The sequence below is a fragment of the Myxine glutinosa genome, chromosome 12 (assembly GCF_964187855.1).
Source record: "Myxine glutinosa chromosome 12, kmMyxGlut1.1, whole genome shotgun sequence".
NCBI lineage: Eukaryota > Metazoa > Chordata > Myxini > Myxiniformes > Myxinidae > Myxine > Myxine glutinosa.
The window spans coordinates 101,244,235-101,261,090 of NC_136272.1; the positions used below are offsets into that span (position 1 = coordinate 101,244,235).

A 16,856-nucleotide genomic window follows, 5' to 3' on the forward strand; every position below is an offset into this window, starting at 1 on the left:
ACCTTCGACCGCGAGTTGCTCGGGCTTCACTTGGCGGTCAGGCACTTCCGCCATCTGCTTGAGGGCCGTGCGTTCACTGCCTTCGTCGACCACAAGCCGCTGATCTTCGCGATGGGCAAGGTCACCGAGCCGTGGTCGGCCCAGCAGCAGCGTCACCTCTCGGCCGTGTCCGAGTACACGACGGACATCCAGCACGTCGCGGGGAAGGACAACCCGGTGGCGGATTGCCTTTCCCGGGCCGTCGCCCATGCAGTCCACCTCGGCATCGACTATGCCCGGATGGCAGCGGACCAGGCCGCTGACCCCGACGTCCAGGTCTTGTGGACCGCCGTCACGGGCCTCCGCGTCACCGAGGTGCCGTTCGACAGCGCGGGCGCGGCCCGCTTGTGCGACGTCTCCCTCGGGCGTCCTCGCCCCATCGTGCCCGCGGGCTGGCAGCGCCAGGTGTTTGACGCCATCCACGGCCTGTCCCACCCGGGCGCGAGGGCCTCCCAAAGGCTGATCGCCGACAAGTTCGTCTTGCATGGCCTCCGGAAGGCCGTCCGCGGCTGGGCCAGGACGTGCCTCGCGTGCCAGCGCGCCAAGGTGCACCGGCACACCCAGGCCCCGTTGGCCCCGTTCACGGTGCCGGAACGCCGGTTTGACCACGTCCACATGGACCTGGTGGGACCTCTGCCCACCTCGCGGGGTTTCACCTACGTCCTCACCATGGTGGACCGCACCACCCGGTGGCCGGAGGCCGTGCCCTTGGCATCGACAACGGCGGCCGATGTCGCGCAGGCTTTCATCGCCACCTGGGTCGCCCGGTTCGGCGCCCCCTCAGACATCTCGTCCGACCGCGGCCCCCAGTTCACCTCGGAGCTCTGGGGGGCGGTCGCGCAGGGGCTCGGGGTCTGGCTGCACCGAACCAGGGCCTACCACCCCCAGGCTAACAGCCTGTGTGAGCGATTTCACCGCTCATTGAAGGCCGCGCTCCGGGCCGCCCTCCGCGACGGCGGCTGGGTCGACAGGCTCCCCTGGGTCTTGCTGGGCCTCCGGACGGCACCCAAGGAGGACCTGCGCGCAGCCGCGGCGGAGTTGGTCTTCGGGCAACCGCTGCGGGTGCCGGGCGAGTTCCTCCCCGACTCCACAGCACCATGGTCCGCGGCACAGCAGCGCTCCGCTCTGCAAGAGACCGCCCAGAGGTTCGCCCCGGTGCCAACGGCATGCCACGGGCACCCACCGACGCACGTCGCCCCGGAGCTTCGCACGGCGGAGTACGTCTTCATCCGCCACGATGCCCACCGGACACCACTGCGGCCCCCGTACGATGGGCCTTTCCACGTGCTGGAGACCGGGGCGAAGCACTTCACCCTGGACATCGGCGGTACTCCTGACCGCGTTTCGGTGGACCGCCTCAAGCCGGCCCACCACGACGTGGACCATCCACCGCCAGTGGCCCGACCCCCACGTCGGGGCCGCCCCCCTGCGGGCGGACCCCCGGCACCACCCAGCCCCGCCGCCACGCCGCCCCCCGGTCCTGCACCCATCCCAGGGGCAGCCAGGGGCATCCCACCTGGCATCCCTGCACCCCGGACGCCGCCGATCGCCAGGGGGCGCTTCGGCCGGGTCATTCGTCTGCCCCGCAAACTGGCCCTCCAGGTGCGCGGGAATTCTGGGGGGGCGCGTGTGGCGGACACAAAAGCCCACTGGCGTGGTGACATCATTCCGCGCACCAAGTGGGCGGTGGCCACGCCCGAGGGGTAGGCGTGGCCTCATGATATACACCGGGCGCGCAGCCCGGAGCGCGCCAGTGTTACAGTGAGCTCCTGAAATAAAGACGCTTATAAGTTACCGCTTGTCCGCTTCCTCCTTGCTCGCAAGCAGCGCGCGTAACGCCGCGCTTTACTGTAATCTATGTACCCCAAAGAGGAATGACCCTTTTTTCCGCTCCTGTAGTGAGCGGGTGTACTAGTCATTGGAAATACCAAATGGAGCTGATGTTGTTAACAAATTCCAAACGAGATGAGATAGCGAAAGCTTTAAGGCCAAGAAACTAACATTTGGACACAATCTGCACAGGTGAACTAGTGCAGGTGAATTGTGAAGGTAGTAACAACACTTCTGTGGCGGTTACCTTATGTGCAGGTAACCGCATGTGGCGGTTACCTTATGTGATTACCTTATTTGGGCATAATACACGTGCACGGGCCTGTTGGACTTGTGGTTGTGCGGACGTGACGCACGCGCGGTTGCCGGAGCCACGCCCTCCGAAGAGGGCTTTTGGCTTTATATAAGCATGCTGACTTCCGTTCGAGTTTAGTCTTAGTGTGCTGGATCTTGCTGTTACAATAAACCATCTTCGAACCCTACGAATGGCCTCGTTCTCTCGCCTTCCGTGACTCCTAAACTGGTGACCTCCGACTGCCCCTGAACGGATTCGGGGGCTGCGAACGAACACGGCAAGCGCGCCCTGGCCAGGGAAGCCACCTAAGCTGGTGACGCCGGCTTCTCCCGCACGGCTTCAGGCGCAGTTTCGAACGCGGTTTCGAAATGCCGGAGTTTCGGTAACGACGACGGCCATGACTATGAGGTTCGCGCACCGCTACGACCAGAGGGGCGAGCCTGCTCCAAGACCCTCCGAAGGCACGGCTGCTTCGTCACCTTCGCGCGCATTGACGTTGGCGGAACGGCTGTTTCGTCACCTTCGCGCGCATTGACGTTGGCGGAACGGCTGTTTCGTCACCTTCGCGCGCGCTGACGTTAGCGGCACGGCCGCTTCGTCACCCTCGCGCAACTACAACTACAACCGCAACTACTTCCCCGACCCTGCATCCTCGCGAGGCCCGCGAGGAACCTCGGCAGCCTCCCCCGAGGCCTTGACCAGCCCCTCGGTTGGCTCACCCACTTTTCGCGTGCACCACTCGAGCCTTCTCGGCACTGCACCCGCGCCCTGCAACCTCGGGAGGCCCGCGAGGAACCTCGGCAGCCTCCCCCGAGGCCTTGCCCAGCCCCTCGGTCGCCTCGGCCTACGCATAGGCCCGTGGAGTGCATTCTGGGGGGACGTATGTGGCGGTTACCTTATGTGCAGGTAACCGCATGTGGCGGTTACCTTATGTGATTACCTTATTTGGGCATAATACACGTGCACGGGCCTGTTGGACGTGTGGTTGTGCGGACGTGACGCACGCGCGGTTGCCGGAGCCACGCCCTCCGAAGAGGGCTTTTGGCTTTATATAAGCATGCTGACTTCCGTTCGAGTTTAGTGTGCTGGATCTTGCTGTTACAATAAACCATCTTCGAACCCTACGAATGGCCTCGTTCTCTCGCCTTCCGCGACTCCTAAACTTCCATCATACCTGCAGATCATCCATCTTTTTATTTCTTCTTCTTTTTTTTGTTGTACACAACATCGAGGCTCGTGTTAGAGCTAACATCAATCACAAATAAAACAAGCGGACACATAAAACATACAATAAAGGGAGCGGGAGACAAGGTGCGGAGAGAGAGGGAAGCACACAAGTACAACAGCAGAGACCATGGACATCGGAAGATCTGTGGGAGGGAGAGGGCTTGGGGGGAGGAGGAATGGGAAGAGGGGAGGGAGGGGTGGGAGAGGTATAAAACACATGGATACTGATGGGACTTCCAGGAAAGAAGTCGGAATTTCAAAAAAGTGGATCTGGGGTGAATTAACGGGGGTAGAAGAGATCAAGGTTTTGGATGGGGGAAGATAAGAGATGGTGGTGAACAGCTGTTTTAAAGACCTGGAGGGAAGAGTGGGATTGAAGAGAGTGGGGGAGATTGTTCCAGAGGTGGGAGTAAAGAGGAATGGAGTGAAGGTGAGCAGAGAGTCTTGATTTTGACAATTTCCCCAGAAGAGGGTTGCTGGCAGATCTTGTGCGACCTGTAGGAATATTTGGGGGACATAGCACAGACAGCGCTTGGGGGGCTAGGCCAGATCCGAGTCGGTAGAAGACAGAAAGACCACCTACCTGCCTGCGGTGAGTGAGTGAAACGCCCTCCTCTTTGGGCCCTATCTCGGACTTACACCCACCTATTGGTTTTCCACTGTAAGTTAAATGGTGTTTTGGAACACCTGTGGGAGACAATGCGTAAATCTCAGTCTGTGCTAGATGGGATATCGATAGAGAGATATTCCAGGGCACCTTGTGGATAATGAAAGATTGTTGGAGTAAATTAACTTGGAAAGATATTCAGTTTAATTGAAGCTTTTCAGTTTCTTGCCTGTGTGTGTTGGTAGATCTGTGGGTACTTGTGATGATATAGCTATGGGTATATGTGTGGGTATGTGTTGGTACATCTTTCAGTTGGTGTGTGGGTATGTGTGTGTTGGTACCTCTGTGGGTACATGTGATGAGATAGCTGTGCTTAGGTGTGTGGGTATGTGTGTTGGTACATCTGTGGGTACATGTGATGAGATAGCTGTGCATAGGTGTGTGGGTATGTGTGTTGGTACATCTGTGGGTATGTGCGTGTTGGTATATCTATGGGTATGTGTGTGCGTATTGTTACGGATTCGTCACTTCCGTTGTGGTGGTTTTCATCCACTGTAAACATTTTTGATTCCATGTACTATTATTGTTTTCAAAAGGTTTGTTGTTTATGAACTGTTTTCAAAATGTGAAAAAGTTAGAGTTAAAAGAAACCGGAAACCAGATCGGGAACAGGACAACGAAGAGGAAGAAGAGAAAAAAAGGCGGAGCGAGTGGAGTCGGACAAGAAGCACAGTTGCTTTGCAGTCCGGAGCGAACGTTGGCGAGCAAGAGTCACGAGTGAACTTTGGGTTTCCCAGGAAAGGGATTCCTGTGACAGAGTGGTTATCGCTGTGACAGATTAACCTGCGTGTCAGGTTTTGCGACCGATTCCGGAGAGAATCATCGTCGGGCCGTTACGTCTAGACGCTTTGCACAAAAGCTTTGACTTGCACGCTTTGCACGTTGAGCAAGGTTTCTCTGCTTCACTGCAGCCTTTGCGCATCGCGCAAGGTTTTTCTTTGCTTGATTTCAGCCGTTCTCACCGCATTCAGACGTATCTGGTGTGTGTGTGTGCAACGCGGATTTTGAAGGTAAATCTGAGGGTCGCCGACTGTGAGCCTTGGAACGTCCATACCCGAGGGTGTGACTTCCCAGTCGCCTGGAGGGCGCCTTTGCACAGCTTTGGCAGCAGGACTGTAACTGCCAACCCAACGGGATTCTGGTCTCGATTGGACATTGATCTGTCGATCGCTGGAGCGGATCGACTTTGGCTTGAAGCCGGGGATTAGAGACATTGTGGATGTTCTTGTTTCACTCACTTGGAGCACAGTGAGTTATATATTACAAAAGTGATGGTACCATCATGGGATATTGATTGTACTTTTGATTCATATTATTGTTGTACTGTTATTCTTGTGTGATTTTAATACAATATTTGTTTGTTGGTAACAATTGGTGTGGCTTCACCATTGATCTTTGACATACAGAATTACACATTTTTCTGCCGTGCCTCCTCTCGGGGCTCGGAGGTACACCGTGACCGGGGGGTCGGGGAGGAGCACGCAACAGAAATTGTGGGCTTGTCCGAGAAATTGGGAACTCGTCCAAAATTGGCCCAAATTGAAATTGGGGATTAAATTCCGTCCGGGATTAAATTCCCTAACATTCATCCGGGATAGAATTCCCTAACATTCCCAAAATTCCCAAATTTGGAATTTTTCTAACATTCCCAAATTTTTCAAAAAATTGGAAAACTTTTTGTGTGAAGGTTAACAGGTGTTAACTGATAGTCACCATGGTGTTTGACGCAGAAAAGTTTGCGGCGTCCCCTAATGAGGCGCAGTTCCTAGCGTTAAAAAGATCGGAACTCTTGATATTGGCCAAACATTGTAGCTTGGAGGTCCGAGCATATGAAGAAAGCAGAGATGCAGACATTGGTGGTAGAATCTCTGGTGGGACAGGGAACATGGACAGAGGTAACCTTGGATTGGTTACCCGAGGAAAAAGAAAATGTGGAGCTCCGGAAAATGGGGATGCAACTGCAGAGCCAAGAAAGGTTAAAAGAGTTGGAATGGAAAGCCGAGGAGAGAAGAGCAGAGGAAAGGAGAACTGAAAGGGAACTCGAAGAAAGAAGAGCAGAGGAAAGGAGAGCCGAAAGGGAGTTAAAGGAACGTGACATGGAGTATCAGAAGTAAGTTAAACTCAAGGAGCTGGAATTAATGGGAGAACGGAGAGAAGTAGTATCCATGCCGGCTAGTTCGACAACTAGTCAGAAACACCTGGGATGTTGGTATGTTGTTGATGTTGATGATGTTGTATGTATGATGTATGTATGATGTATGATGTATGATGTTGGGTGAGGCTGGTTCCACCCTTCAATGAAAAGGAGGTAGCCAAGTTTTTTTTACACTTTGAGAAACTGGCTCAAATGCTAAAATGGCCTGTGGGGTCCTGGACTATGGTAGTGCAAAATGTTTTGGTGGGTAAAGCTCAAGATGTCTATTCGGCTTTGCCGAATGACCAATGTGCAGATTATGAGATAGTGAAGAAAACCATTCTCAAAGCCTATGAATTGGTCCCTGAAGCTTACCGGCAAAAATTCCGGAATGCCAGGAAGAGGGAGAGTGAGACCATGTGGAGTTTGCCAGAATGAAGGAAACTATGTTTGATCGGTGGTGTGATTCGAAGGGGATTGGGAAAGACTTCAAACTGTTGTGACAATTGATCTTGGTGGAGGAATTCAAACAGTGTGTCCATGTGGACATTAAAGTACATCTGGAGGAAAAGAAGGTCCCAGAGTTGTATGAGGCAGCATCTGTGGCAGATGACTATGCCTTGACACACAGGATGGGGTTCCACAAACCTAACTTCCCGCCTAGAGTTCGCCAGGGGAGCTATGGTACATCCGGTGCGGAGAACGAATATTCATGGAGGCGGCCTCGAGATGACTATGTGGACAAATCTGATACCGCGACTTTTAGGGATCAGAAGACTACAGTTCCAAGACAGACTTATCTTCCGGGGGGGCCGAGGCAGACCAGGAGTTTTTCCTCCAGGCCTACTTGCGCTTTTTGCAAGAAACCTGGACATTTGATGTCCCAATGTTATGCCCTGAAAAGGAAAAATCAGGAGCGGAGTCAGACTAGTACAACTCCGAATGCATTGGCAAATGCGAGAAATCGTCCTTGGAGGACAGTGACTTGTGAAGGTTCCCATGCCAAAGTTATGGCATCACAGAATGACCTTGTTCAAGAGGGTTACAAACCTTTTATTTCAGAGGGGTTTGTGTCACTGGATGGAGACTTGACTAACCAGAGACCTGTTAGGGTATTGAGGGACACAGGAGCACATCAATCTTTGAAGCTTGAAGGCATTTTGCCATTGTCAGAGAAGACGGCATCTGGTGTTAGTGTTCTTTTACAGGGGGTTGGTGGCTATGTTAAAGCTCCACTTCATGTCATCCATTTAAAGTCTGATTTGGTGTCAGGACCGGTCACCGTAGGTTTACAAGCCACTCTTCCTGTAGAGGGAATCTCTTTTGTTATCGGGAATGATTTGGCTGGTGGTCGAGTTTCTGGTAATCCGATGTTTATTGAAAAGCCTAGTATGGAAAATAACACCGCACAGTTGGAGCGGGAGAATCCGGGTATCTTTCCATCCTGTGCCGTGACTCGTGCTATGGGTCGGAAGTGCTCTGAAGAGAAGAGGAAGGTACTGACGTCACGCTTTGCACAGGCACGTCTTGTCAAGTACCCTGAAACTAAGTGTCAGCACACACAAGTCAGGGATGGAGGCAATGTTGGCAAGCTCTTTGTATTGTAGGTGGACTGAACTTCAACACAAGGGAAGTTGTTCTGGACTCTGTCTTCGACAAATATGGACCACTCTTGGAAGTGCGGCTGATAAAAGACAGGGAGACGCAAAAGTCGAGAGAGTTTGGCTTTGTCACGTTTGAAAACACAAAGGATGCCAAAGATGCAGAAAAGGATTTGAATGGCAAGGATTTAGATGGTCAGACCATAACAGTAGAGAAGGCAGGCCATGGGTGTCGAGGGGGCTACAGAGGAGGAAAACGTGGAGGTAGTTTCAGGGGTGGCTATGGCTCCTGGGGTGGGAGTAGTAGTTTTGGTGGTGGCCGCAGTCGAGATTACTATGGAGGCTCCCAGAGTTACGGCAGCTCCCGGAGGGATGATTTATCAGGGTAGTGGCCGAGAAGGAGACCGCTATTCACGTGACTACAGTGACAAGCGCTTCAACCGTGATTATTATGAAAGTTAGGAAGAGTTTGAAGCACTGAATGCTGCGGAGCAGCCGAGCCAAGATTCCTACATGGATTAACCGTGAACTCCACATTCCTAAAGGCGTCCATGTAGTGAATACTTCCAGGCCTCTCCACCCAACCACCATGAAACCTGGCTCTCAGCTCGGCCTCCCTAAAAAAGTGCTATAGATTTGCTTTGTTTTGGATTTTTGATCACAACCCCTTAACCTTCATTCAAAAAAGGGAAAATAAAAATCAGAGGTTGATGAGATGGAGTTTGGCTTTGCAGGAGTTCAACTTGGAAATTGAGCATGTAAAGGGCAGGGACAATGTCGTTGCTGATGCTTTGTGCAGAGTGAACTAACTTTGGAAAGTTCTGTAGGTTGTTTGGAAGTTTTGTTGCTTTATTTTTGGGAAATATTAATTATTGTTGCTCACGTGAATTGATGATTTGGGTGTGAGTTTTACTTTTGTTTGTTAAAAGAGTTTTTGCCTGCAAAGAAAGTTTTCACTATGTTCAAACTTTCTTTCTTGAGGGGGGGGGGGGGGGAAGTGTTACGGATTCATCACTTCCGTTGTGGTGGTTTTCATCCACTGTAAACATTTTTGATTCCATGTACTGTTATTGTTTTCAAAAGGTTTATTCTTTATGAACTGTTTTCAAAAGGTGAAAAAGTTAGAGTTAAAAGAAACCGGAAACCAGATCGGCAACCGGACGACGAAGAGGAAGAAGAGAACAAAGGCGGAGCGAGTGGAGTCGGACAAGAAGCATAGTTGCTTTGCGGTCCTGGGCGAACGTTGGCGAGCAAGAGTCACGAGTGAACTTTGGGTTTCCCAGGAAAGGGATTCCTGCGACAGAGTGGTTATCGCTGTGACAGATTAACCTGCGTGTCAGGTTTTGCGACCGATTCCAGAGAGAATCATCGTCTGGCCGTTACGTCTCGAGAACGGGCCATCGGCCATTTTGACTGGCGTGCTTTGCGCGTTGAGCAAGGTTTCTTTGCTTCACTTCAGCCTTTGCGCGCAAGGTTTTTCTTTGCTTGATTTCAGCCGTTCTCACCGCATTCAGACGTATCTGGTGTGTGTGTGTGCAATGCGGATTTTGAAGGTAAATCTGAGGGTCGCCGACTGTGGGCCTTGGAACGTCCATACCCGAGGATGTGATTTCCCAGTCGCCTGGAGGGCGCCTTTAGATTTCCCAGTCGTCTGGAGGGCGCCTTTGCACAGCTTTGGCAGCAGGACTGTAACTGCCAACCCAACGGGATTCTGGTCTCGATTGGACATTGATCTGTCGATCGCTGGAGCGGATCGACTTTGGCTTGAAGCCGAGGATTAGAGACATTGGGGATGTTCTTGTTTCACTCAATTGGAGCACAGTGAGTTATCTATTACAAAACTGATGGTACCATCATAGGATATTGATTGTACTTTTGATTCATATTATTGTTGTACTGTTATTCTTGTGTGATTTTAATACAATATTTGTTTGTTGGTAACAATTGGTGTGGCTTCACCATTGATCTTTGACATACAGAATAACACATTTTTCTGCCGTGACTCCTCTCGGGGCTCAGTGGTACACCGTGACCAGGGGGTTGGGGAGGAGCACGTAACAGAAAGTGTGTTGGTACATTTGTGGGTATGTGTGTGGGTATGTGTTGGTACATATGTGGGTATGTGTGCGTTGGTACATCTGTGGGTATGTGTAGGGGTATGTGTGTTGGTACATCTGTAGGTATGTGTGTTGGTACATCTGTTGGTATGTGTGTCGGTATGTGTTGGTACATCTGTGGGTATGTGTGTGTTGGTACATCTGTGGGCATGTGTGTGGGTATGTGTGTTGGTACATCTGTGGGGATGTGAATGGGTATGTCTGTGTTAGTACATCTGTCGGTAGGTATGTTGGTATGTGTGTTGGTACATCTGTGGGTAGGTGTGTTTGTGTGTTGGTACATATGTGGGTATGTGAGTGGGAATGTGTGAGTTGGTACATCTGTGGGTAGGTGTATGGGTATGTGTGTTGGTACATCTGTGGGTATGTGTGTGTTGGTACATCTGTGGGTAGGTGTGTTGGTATGTATTTTGGTATGTGTGTTGGTACATCTGTGGGTAGTTGTGTGTTGGTACATCTGTCAGTAAGTCTGTGGGTATGTGTGTGTTGGTACATCTGTGGGTACATGTGATGATCTAGGTGTGTGTAGGTGTGTGGGTATGTGTGTTCGTGCATCTGTGGGTATGTGTGTGGGTATGTGTTGATACATCTGTGAGTATCTGTGTGTTGGTACATTTGTGGCTATGTGTGTGGGTATGTGTTGGTACATCTGTGGGTAAGTGTGTGTTGGTACATCTGTGGCTATGTGTGTGTTGGTACATCTGTGGGTATGTGTGTGGGTATGTGTGTTGGTACATCTGTGGGGATGTGAATGGGTATGTGTGTGTTAGTACATCTGTCGGTAGGTATGTTGTTATGTGTGTTGGTACATCTGTGGGTAGGTGAGTGGGTATGTGTGTGTTGGTACATCTGTGGGTATGTGTGTTTTGATACAATACATCTGTGGGTATGTCTGTTGGTACATTTGTGGGTATGTGTGTGTTAGTACATGTCGGTAGGTATGTTGATATGTGTGTTGGTACATCTGTGGGTAGGTGTGTGTATGTTGTTTGGTACATCTGTAGGTATGTGATTAGGTATGTGTGAGTTGGTACATTTGTGGATAGGTATTTGGGTATGTGTGAGTTGGTACATCTGTGGATAGGTGTTTGGGTATGTGTGTTGGTACATCTGTGAGTAGGTGTGTGTATGTGTGTTGGTAAATCTGTGGGTAGGTGCGTAAATGTGTGTTGGTACATCTGTTGGTAGGTGTGTTGGTACATCTGTGGGTAGGTGTGTGGGTATATGTGCGTTGGTACATCTGTGGGTAGGTGCGTGGGTATATGTGTGTTGGTACATCTGTGGGTAGATGTGTGGGTATCTGTGTGTTGGTACATCTGTGGGTAAGTGTGTGTGGGGGTATGTGTGTGGTATTGTGTTGGTACATACAAGGGGACGTGTGTAGGTGCCTCTTTTTGAACGTATTAGGGAGGGCATGTGTGTATGTTATGACCTAGTGAAGAAGCAATAAGGTGGTGCTGCGTTGTTTGTGGGGTTTGTAACCTGATCCACAACCGTTCTCTTGAGCAGTCTGCACCGCAGAGAGGCGAGAGCCAATGTTCTTGAGGATGTGAGTGGGGATGGTAGGACAATGCCAAACATCATCTCATGTTTTAGTGCCCCGTCCAGGTTAACTGGGTCATTTAAAATTTTTCATCATTTAAAGGGACAATTACAAAATAGAAGCCTAAATATTAAACGTTACACATTCTAATGGAAAGACTTACAAAACACAATCTCTATTAATTAAAAAAAGGATTTATTGTTATTTGAAACGTTTTTGACATTTGTTTAGCAATTGAATCTGCGGGGGACGGAGGGCAAGAGCCTCCTCCTCCATCCCCCCTTTTTCCCGATGGATGTCCAACTACTAGATGTAATTTCAGATTAAGTGACTTATTGTAAGTTTCTCTGTTCCATTACAGCTTTGATATAATTGAGAAAAAATAAGGTAATATCCACCACAATCAGGAAGTGTTGCTCCACTTACACGATGATTTGAAACCAGCAGTGGCACCATAATGCTCCGCCGCAGTGAAATTACCGTCAGAATTCCATGGAAATGATGTAGTACGGAAAAGAAAAATGTTGGCTGGAAATATAGGCAGAGAAAGGCATTCAGATGGTGATTGAAAACATTTGGAGCAACACATTCTGCATAAAAGGCACTTTTCATGGGACAGCAAGAAAAGCGATGGAATTGGTCTAACGGAACATCCTGGTTGGTGCGCTACAGGATAGGAGTTGGAAGTGAGTGTATGCACCTGTGCTATAGTAATTCACACCTGTCCCTCTCATTGTAAGTATCTTGACTTCCAATATGATGAAACTCCCGATGTCCCTACTCTCAAATGTTGTGTTTGTGTGCTTCCCCTTCTCTCCCCATCTTGTCCACCGCTCCCTCTTTTTATATATTTCGTTTGTCTGTTTGATTTGTTTGTGTGATAAATGTTAGTTCTTTCACGAGCCTCGATTCTGTATCCAAAAAAAAAAAAAAAAAAAACTTTTGTAAATTCCAGAACGAGTGGACATGTAATGGAGTTATAGAGACCTACCCAATGAATTAACACAATTCCTAGACTTCAAATGCTTCTTTTTTTTCTTCTTTTTTTGTGTACAAGATCGAGGCTCGTGTGTGAAAGAGCAAACATTAATCACACAAAAATCAAACAGACACATAAAACATATAATAAGGGGAGCGGTCGACAAGATGGGGAGAGATGGGGAATCACACAAACACAACATTTGAGAGCAGGGACATCGGGAGATCTGTGGGAGGGAGAGGGCTGGGTGGGAGGTGGCGTGGGAAGGGGGGGGGGGAGGGAGAGAAGGATAAAACTCATGGACACTGCAAGGACTTCCAGGAAAGAAGTGGATCTGTTTCAAAAAAGTGGATCTGGGGTGAATTAGCGGGGGTAGAAAAGATCAAGGTTTTGGATGGGGGAAGATAGGAGATGGTGGTGAACAGCTGTTTTAATGACCTGGAGGGAGGAGTGGGATTGAAGAGAGTGAGGGAGTTTGTCCCAGAGGCGGGAGAAAAGAGGAATGAAGGAGTGAAGGTGAGCAGAGAGTCTTGATTTTGGCAGTTTAACAATAAGAGGGTTGCTGGAAGATCTTGTGCGAACTGTAGGAATATTTGGGGGACAGAGCCCAGAGAGAGCTGGGGGAGCTAGGCCGGAGAGGAGTCGGTAGAAGACGGAAAGACCACCAACCTGCGTGCAATGAGTGAGTGAAAGGCCCTCGGAGTTGACTTCATCCAATGATTCTGAAAACTTTGGTTTCAACAGCGTGAAGCTGAGCTCGGTGTGAGGCAGGAGCACCGGCCCAGAGGGGGGGGGGGGGGGGCGGGAACAGTATTCCATTGAGCTGCGGGTGAAAGCCTTGTATGTGGTGAGGAGCTCAGGTGTGCCAAGGAAGGATTTCGCACGACGGAGGATGCCCAGTCGGCGACTGGCTTTGGAGGCCAGCTTGGAAATGTGGTTTTCCCAGGAAAGATCATGGCAGATAGTGAGACCCAAAAGCTGGAGTGACAGAACTTCCTGGAGAGGATTGTTCAGAAAGTAGATGGGAGGGTTGTCCAGTCGGTCTTTTCGGAGAGACATAGTAAGAGTAAAATTTTGCCATGACATTTCGGCTGACTTGGTCTCTCTCCCTTCTCCATCATCCATGTTGCAGGACAGAAACATCAGTGAAGATGCTGCTGATTGGCTCGGCAAGACTGTGGATTTGTCCAGGGAAGGCTGGGCCAAAGGTGCTAGCGGCATTACGTTTGTGATGCCCGTCCCTTCGTCAGACATTCCACGTTCCCTTCATTTTCTCCGAGACCCTGAACTTGTTTCGGTACCAGAGGGAGTCCCCATAGGTACGGCCCTGCGTGTCCTGTTGGCATTTGGGAATGACCGTGCAACACCGAATGCTAACGCTCGCTATGAGGTCATTGGCCAAGTCCCGGCAGAACCGCCATCTTTCACAATGGATCCCGACACAGGGACTCTACGCACCAAGGCCTTGCTCGACCGCGAGACCACCGATAAGTTTCTGGTCGTCGTGAAGGCGACCGTTGTTGGTGATGGTGGTGGTGTCGCGAAGAGTCGAACCGTGGAAACGACAGTGTCCGTGGTAATATCTGTGGACGACAAGAATGACAACAAGCCTGAGTTTCTCCCCCACGGTCAAATTAGCGTTTCAGAGGGTGCACCTGCCGGTTGGCTATTGGCAAGGCTGGCTGCCACGGATGCTGACATTGGAGACAATGCTACCATCCACTATGCATTGGTTAGCGGAAATGAGGAGGGGACGTTTGACCTTGACCCTGACACTGGTAAAGACCATCACACCACACATGGAAGTAAATTCACATTCTACATAGAGATTTTCCTCTGCATATTCCTATAATCATTTCCATCCAGGATAAAATAAATAAGCGAATAATTCATCTTTTTTTTCCCATGACCTTAGACCAGCTGTTGCTTTCTGGTGTACTTGATCGTGAGTCAAACCCAGCCTATGACCTCGTGGTAGAGGCTCGTGATGGAGGTCCATTCGCTCTTATTTCCCGCATCACCCTCTCCATCACCATACTTGACGTGAACGAGCCACCGCATGTGCCGCGCGGTTCACAGAGTGGCACCGTATCTGAGAACCAACCGCCTGGGCAACGGGTCATGCAGCTGCTGGCGACCGACACTGACCTTGGTAAGTGGTGGGAGTAACTGACCATTACTCTAGTTTGAAAAGTGTGCTGCATGCTGTCTGTTCATCACCGCATCCTACACAAGCATATAGAGAAAAACTCTCCTGACATTTAACCCTTCAAATATGAGTCATATCCACATTACATTATACATAAACAACTTAACTACTCATCATAAATTAGCAGATACAGTGCATTCAGAAAGTATTCAGACCCCTTCACTTTTTTCACATTTTGTTATGTTGCAGCCTTGTGTTCAAATCGTTTAAATTCATTTTTTCCCTCATCAATCTGCACTCAATACCCCATAATGACAAAGAGAAAACAGGATTTTAGAAAGTTTTGCAAATTTATTTAAAATAAAAAACTGAAATATCACATTGACATAAGTATTCAGACCCTTAACTCAGTACTTAGTTGAAGCACCTTTGGCAGCGATTACAGCCTCGAGTCTTCTTGGGTATGACGCGACAATCTTTGCACACCTGGATTTGGGGATTTTCTGCCATTCTTCTCTGCAGATCCTCTCGAGCTCTGTCAGGTTGGATGGGGACCGTCGGTGGACAGCCATTTTCAGGTCTCTTCAGAGATGTTCGATTGGGTTCAAGTCAGGGCTCTGGCTGGGCCACTCAAGGACCTTCACAGAGTTGTCCCTAAGCCAATCCTGCGTTGTCTTGGCTGTGTGATTAGGGTCATCGTCCTGTTGGAAGGTGAACCTTCGGCCCAGTCTGAGGTCCTGAGTGCTCTGTTTCAGGTTTTCATTAAGGATATCTCTGTACTTTGCTCCGTTCATTGTTCCCTCAACCCTGACCAGTCCCCCAGTCCCTGCTGCTGAAAAACACCCCCACAGCATGATGCTGCCACCACCATGCTTCACTGTTGGGATGGTATTGGGCAGGTGATGAGCGGTGCCATGTTTCCTCCAGACATGACGTTTAGAATTGAGGCCAAACAGTTCAATCTTGGTTTCATCAGACCACAGAATCTTGTTTCTCACAGTCTGAGAGTCCTTTAGGTGCTTTTTTGCAAACTCCAAGCGGGCTTTCATGTGTCTTTCACTGAGGAGAGGTTTCCGTCTGGCCACTCTGCCATAAAGCCCAGATCGGTGGAGTGTTGCAGTGATGGTTGTCCTTCTGGAAGGTTCTCCCATCTCCACACAGGATCTCTGGAGCTCAGCCAGAGTGACCATCGGGTTCTTGGTCACCTCTCTTTCCAAGGCCCTTCTCCCCCGATTGCTCAGTTTGGCCGGGCGGCCAGCTCTAGGAAGAGTCCTAGTTGTTCCAAACTTCTTCCATTTAAGAATTATGGAGGACACTGTGCTCTTGGGAACCTTCAATGCAGCAGAATTTTTTTTGTAGGCTTCCCCAGATCTGTGCCTCGACACAATCCTGTCTCTGAGCTGTGCAGGCAGTTCCTTCGACCTCATGGCTTCGTTTTTGCTCTGATATGCATTGTCAGCTGTGAGCCCTTATATAGACAGGTGTGTGCCTTTCCAAATCATGTCCAATCAATTGAATTTACCACAGGTGGACTCCAATCAAGGTGTAGAAACATCTAAAAGATGATCAAGATAAATGGGAGGCACATGGCCTAAGTTTCAAGTGTCACAGCAAAGGGTATGAATACTTATGTAAATGTGATATTTCAGTTTTTTCTTTTTAATAAATTTGCAAAACTTTCTAAAATCCTGTTTTCTCTTTGTCATTATGGGGTATTGAGTGTAGATTGATGAGGGAAAAAATGAATTTAAACGATTTCAGCATAAGGCTGCAACATAACAAAATGTGAAAAAAGTGAAGGGGTCTGAATACTTTCTGAATGCACTGTATGTTTAATTGAACCAATATACCATGATCTGGGAGGTCTATACATATCTTGTCATGGCATGGGTGAAAATACCTAGTCTTATTAGCCCATGCTGGACTTATGGATTGGCTCTCCTCCGTTCGTCCCTCCGTGCTCCGGCAACCATATCTCGGAGATGTTTTGACCGATTTTGTTCTAACTTGGCACAAAGACAACACGTGATGTTATACGTATGCACATCGTTTTGTTTTGCGAAGCGACCAAAGATGGCCGACTGGCGGCCTTTAACTCCGTGCAGAAAGATTACTAAAACCACGGGGGCTATGGCATTTTATGCCTTGTAACAATTGCACCATGCACAGGGGTCTTTTATTTCCACATAAGTGCAAATTTGACAGGCAACTCAGTGTATGCAATCTAAGTTCATGCAACTTCCCAAAGACTTCTTCAAAACAGTCCAAATCCACT

At 49.5% G+C, this 16,856-nt stretch overlaps 1 protein-coding gene across 1 annotated transcript in view; it reads left to right on the forward strand.

The window, feature by feature from the left end:
• Window positions 1-16,856, forward strand: part of DCHS1 (dachsous cadherin-related 1) — a 64,599-nt gene that overhangs the window by 31,872 nt on the left and 15,871 nt on the right. Inside the window, exons 6-7 of the mRNA XM_068132196.2 lie at window positions 13,565-14,210; window positions 14,348-14,584. Of these exons, the coding sequence (XP_067988297.2) occupies window positions 13,565-14,210; window positions 14,348-14,584 (883 nt within the window). The remainder of the gene's footprint in view (window positions 1-13,564; window positions 14,211-14,347; window positions 14,585-16,856) is intronic.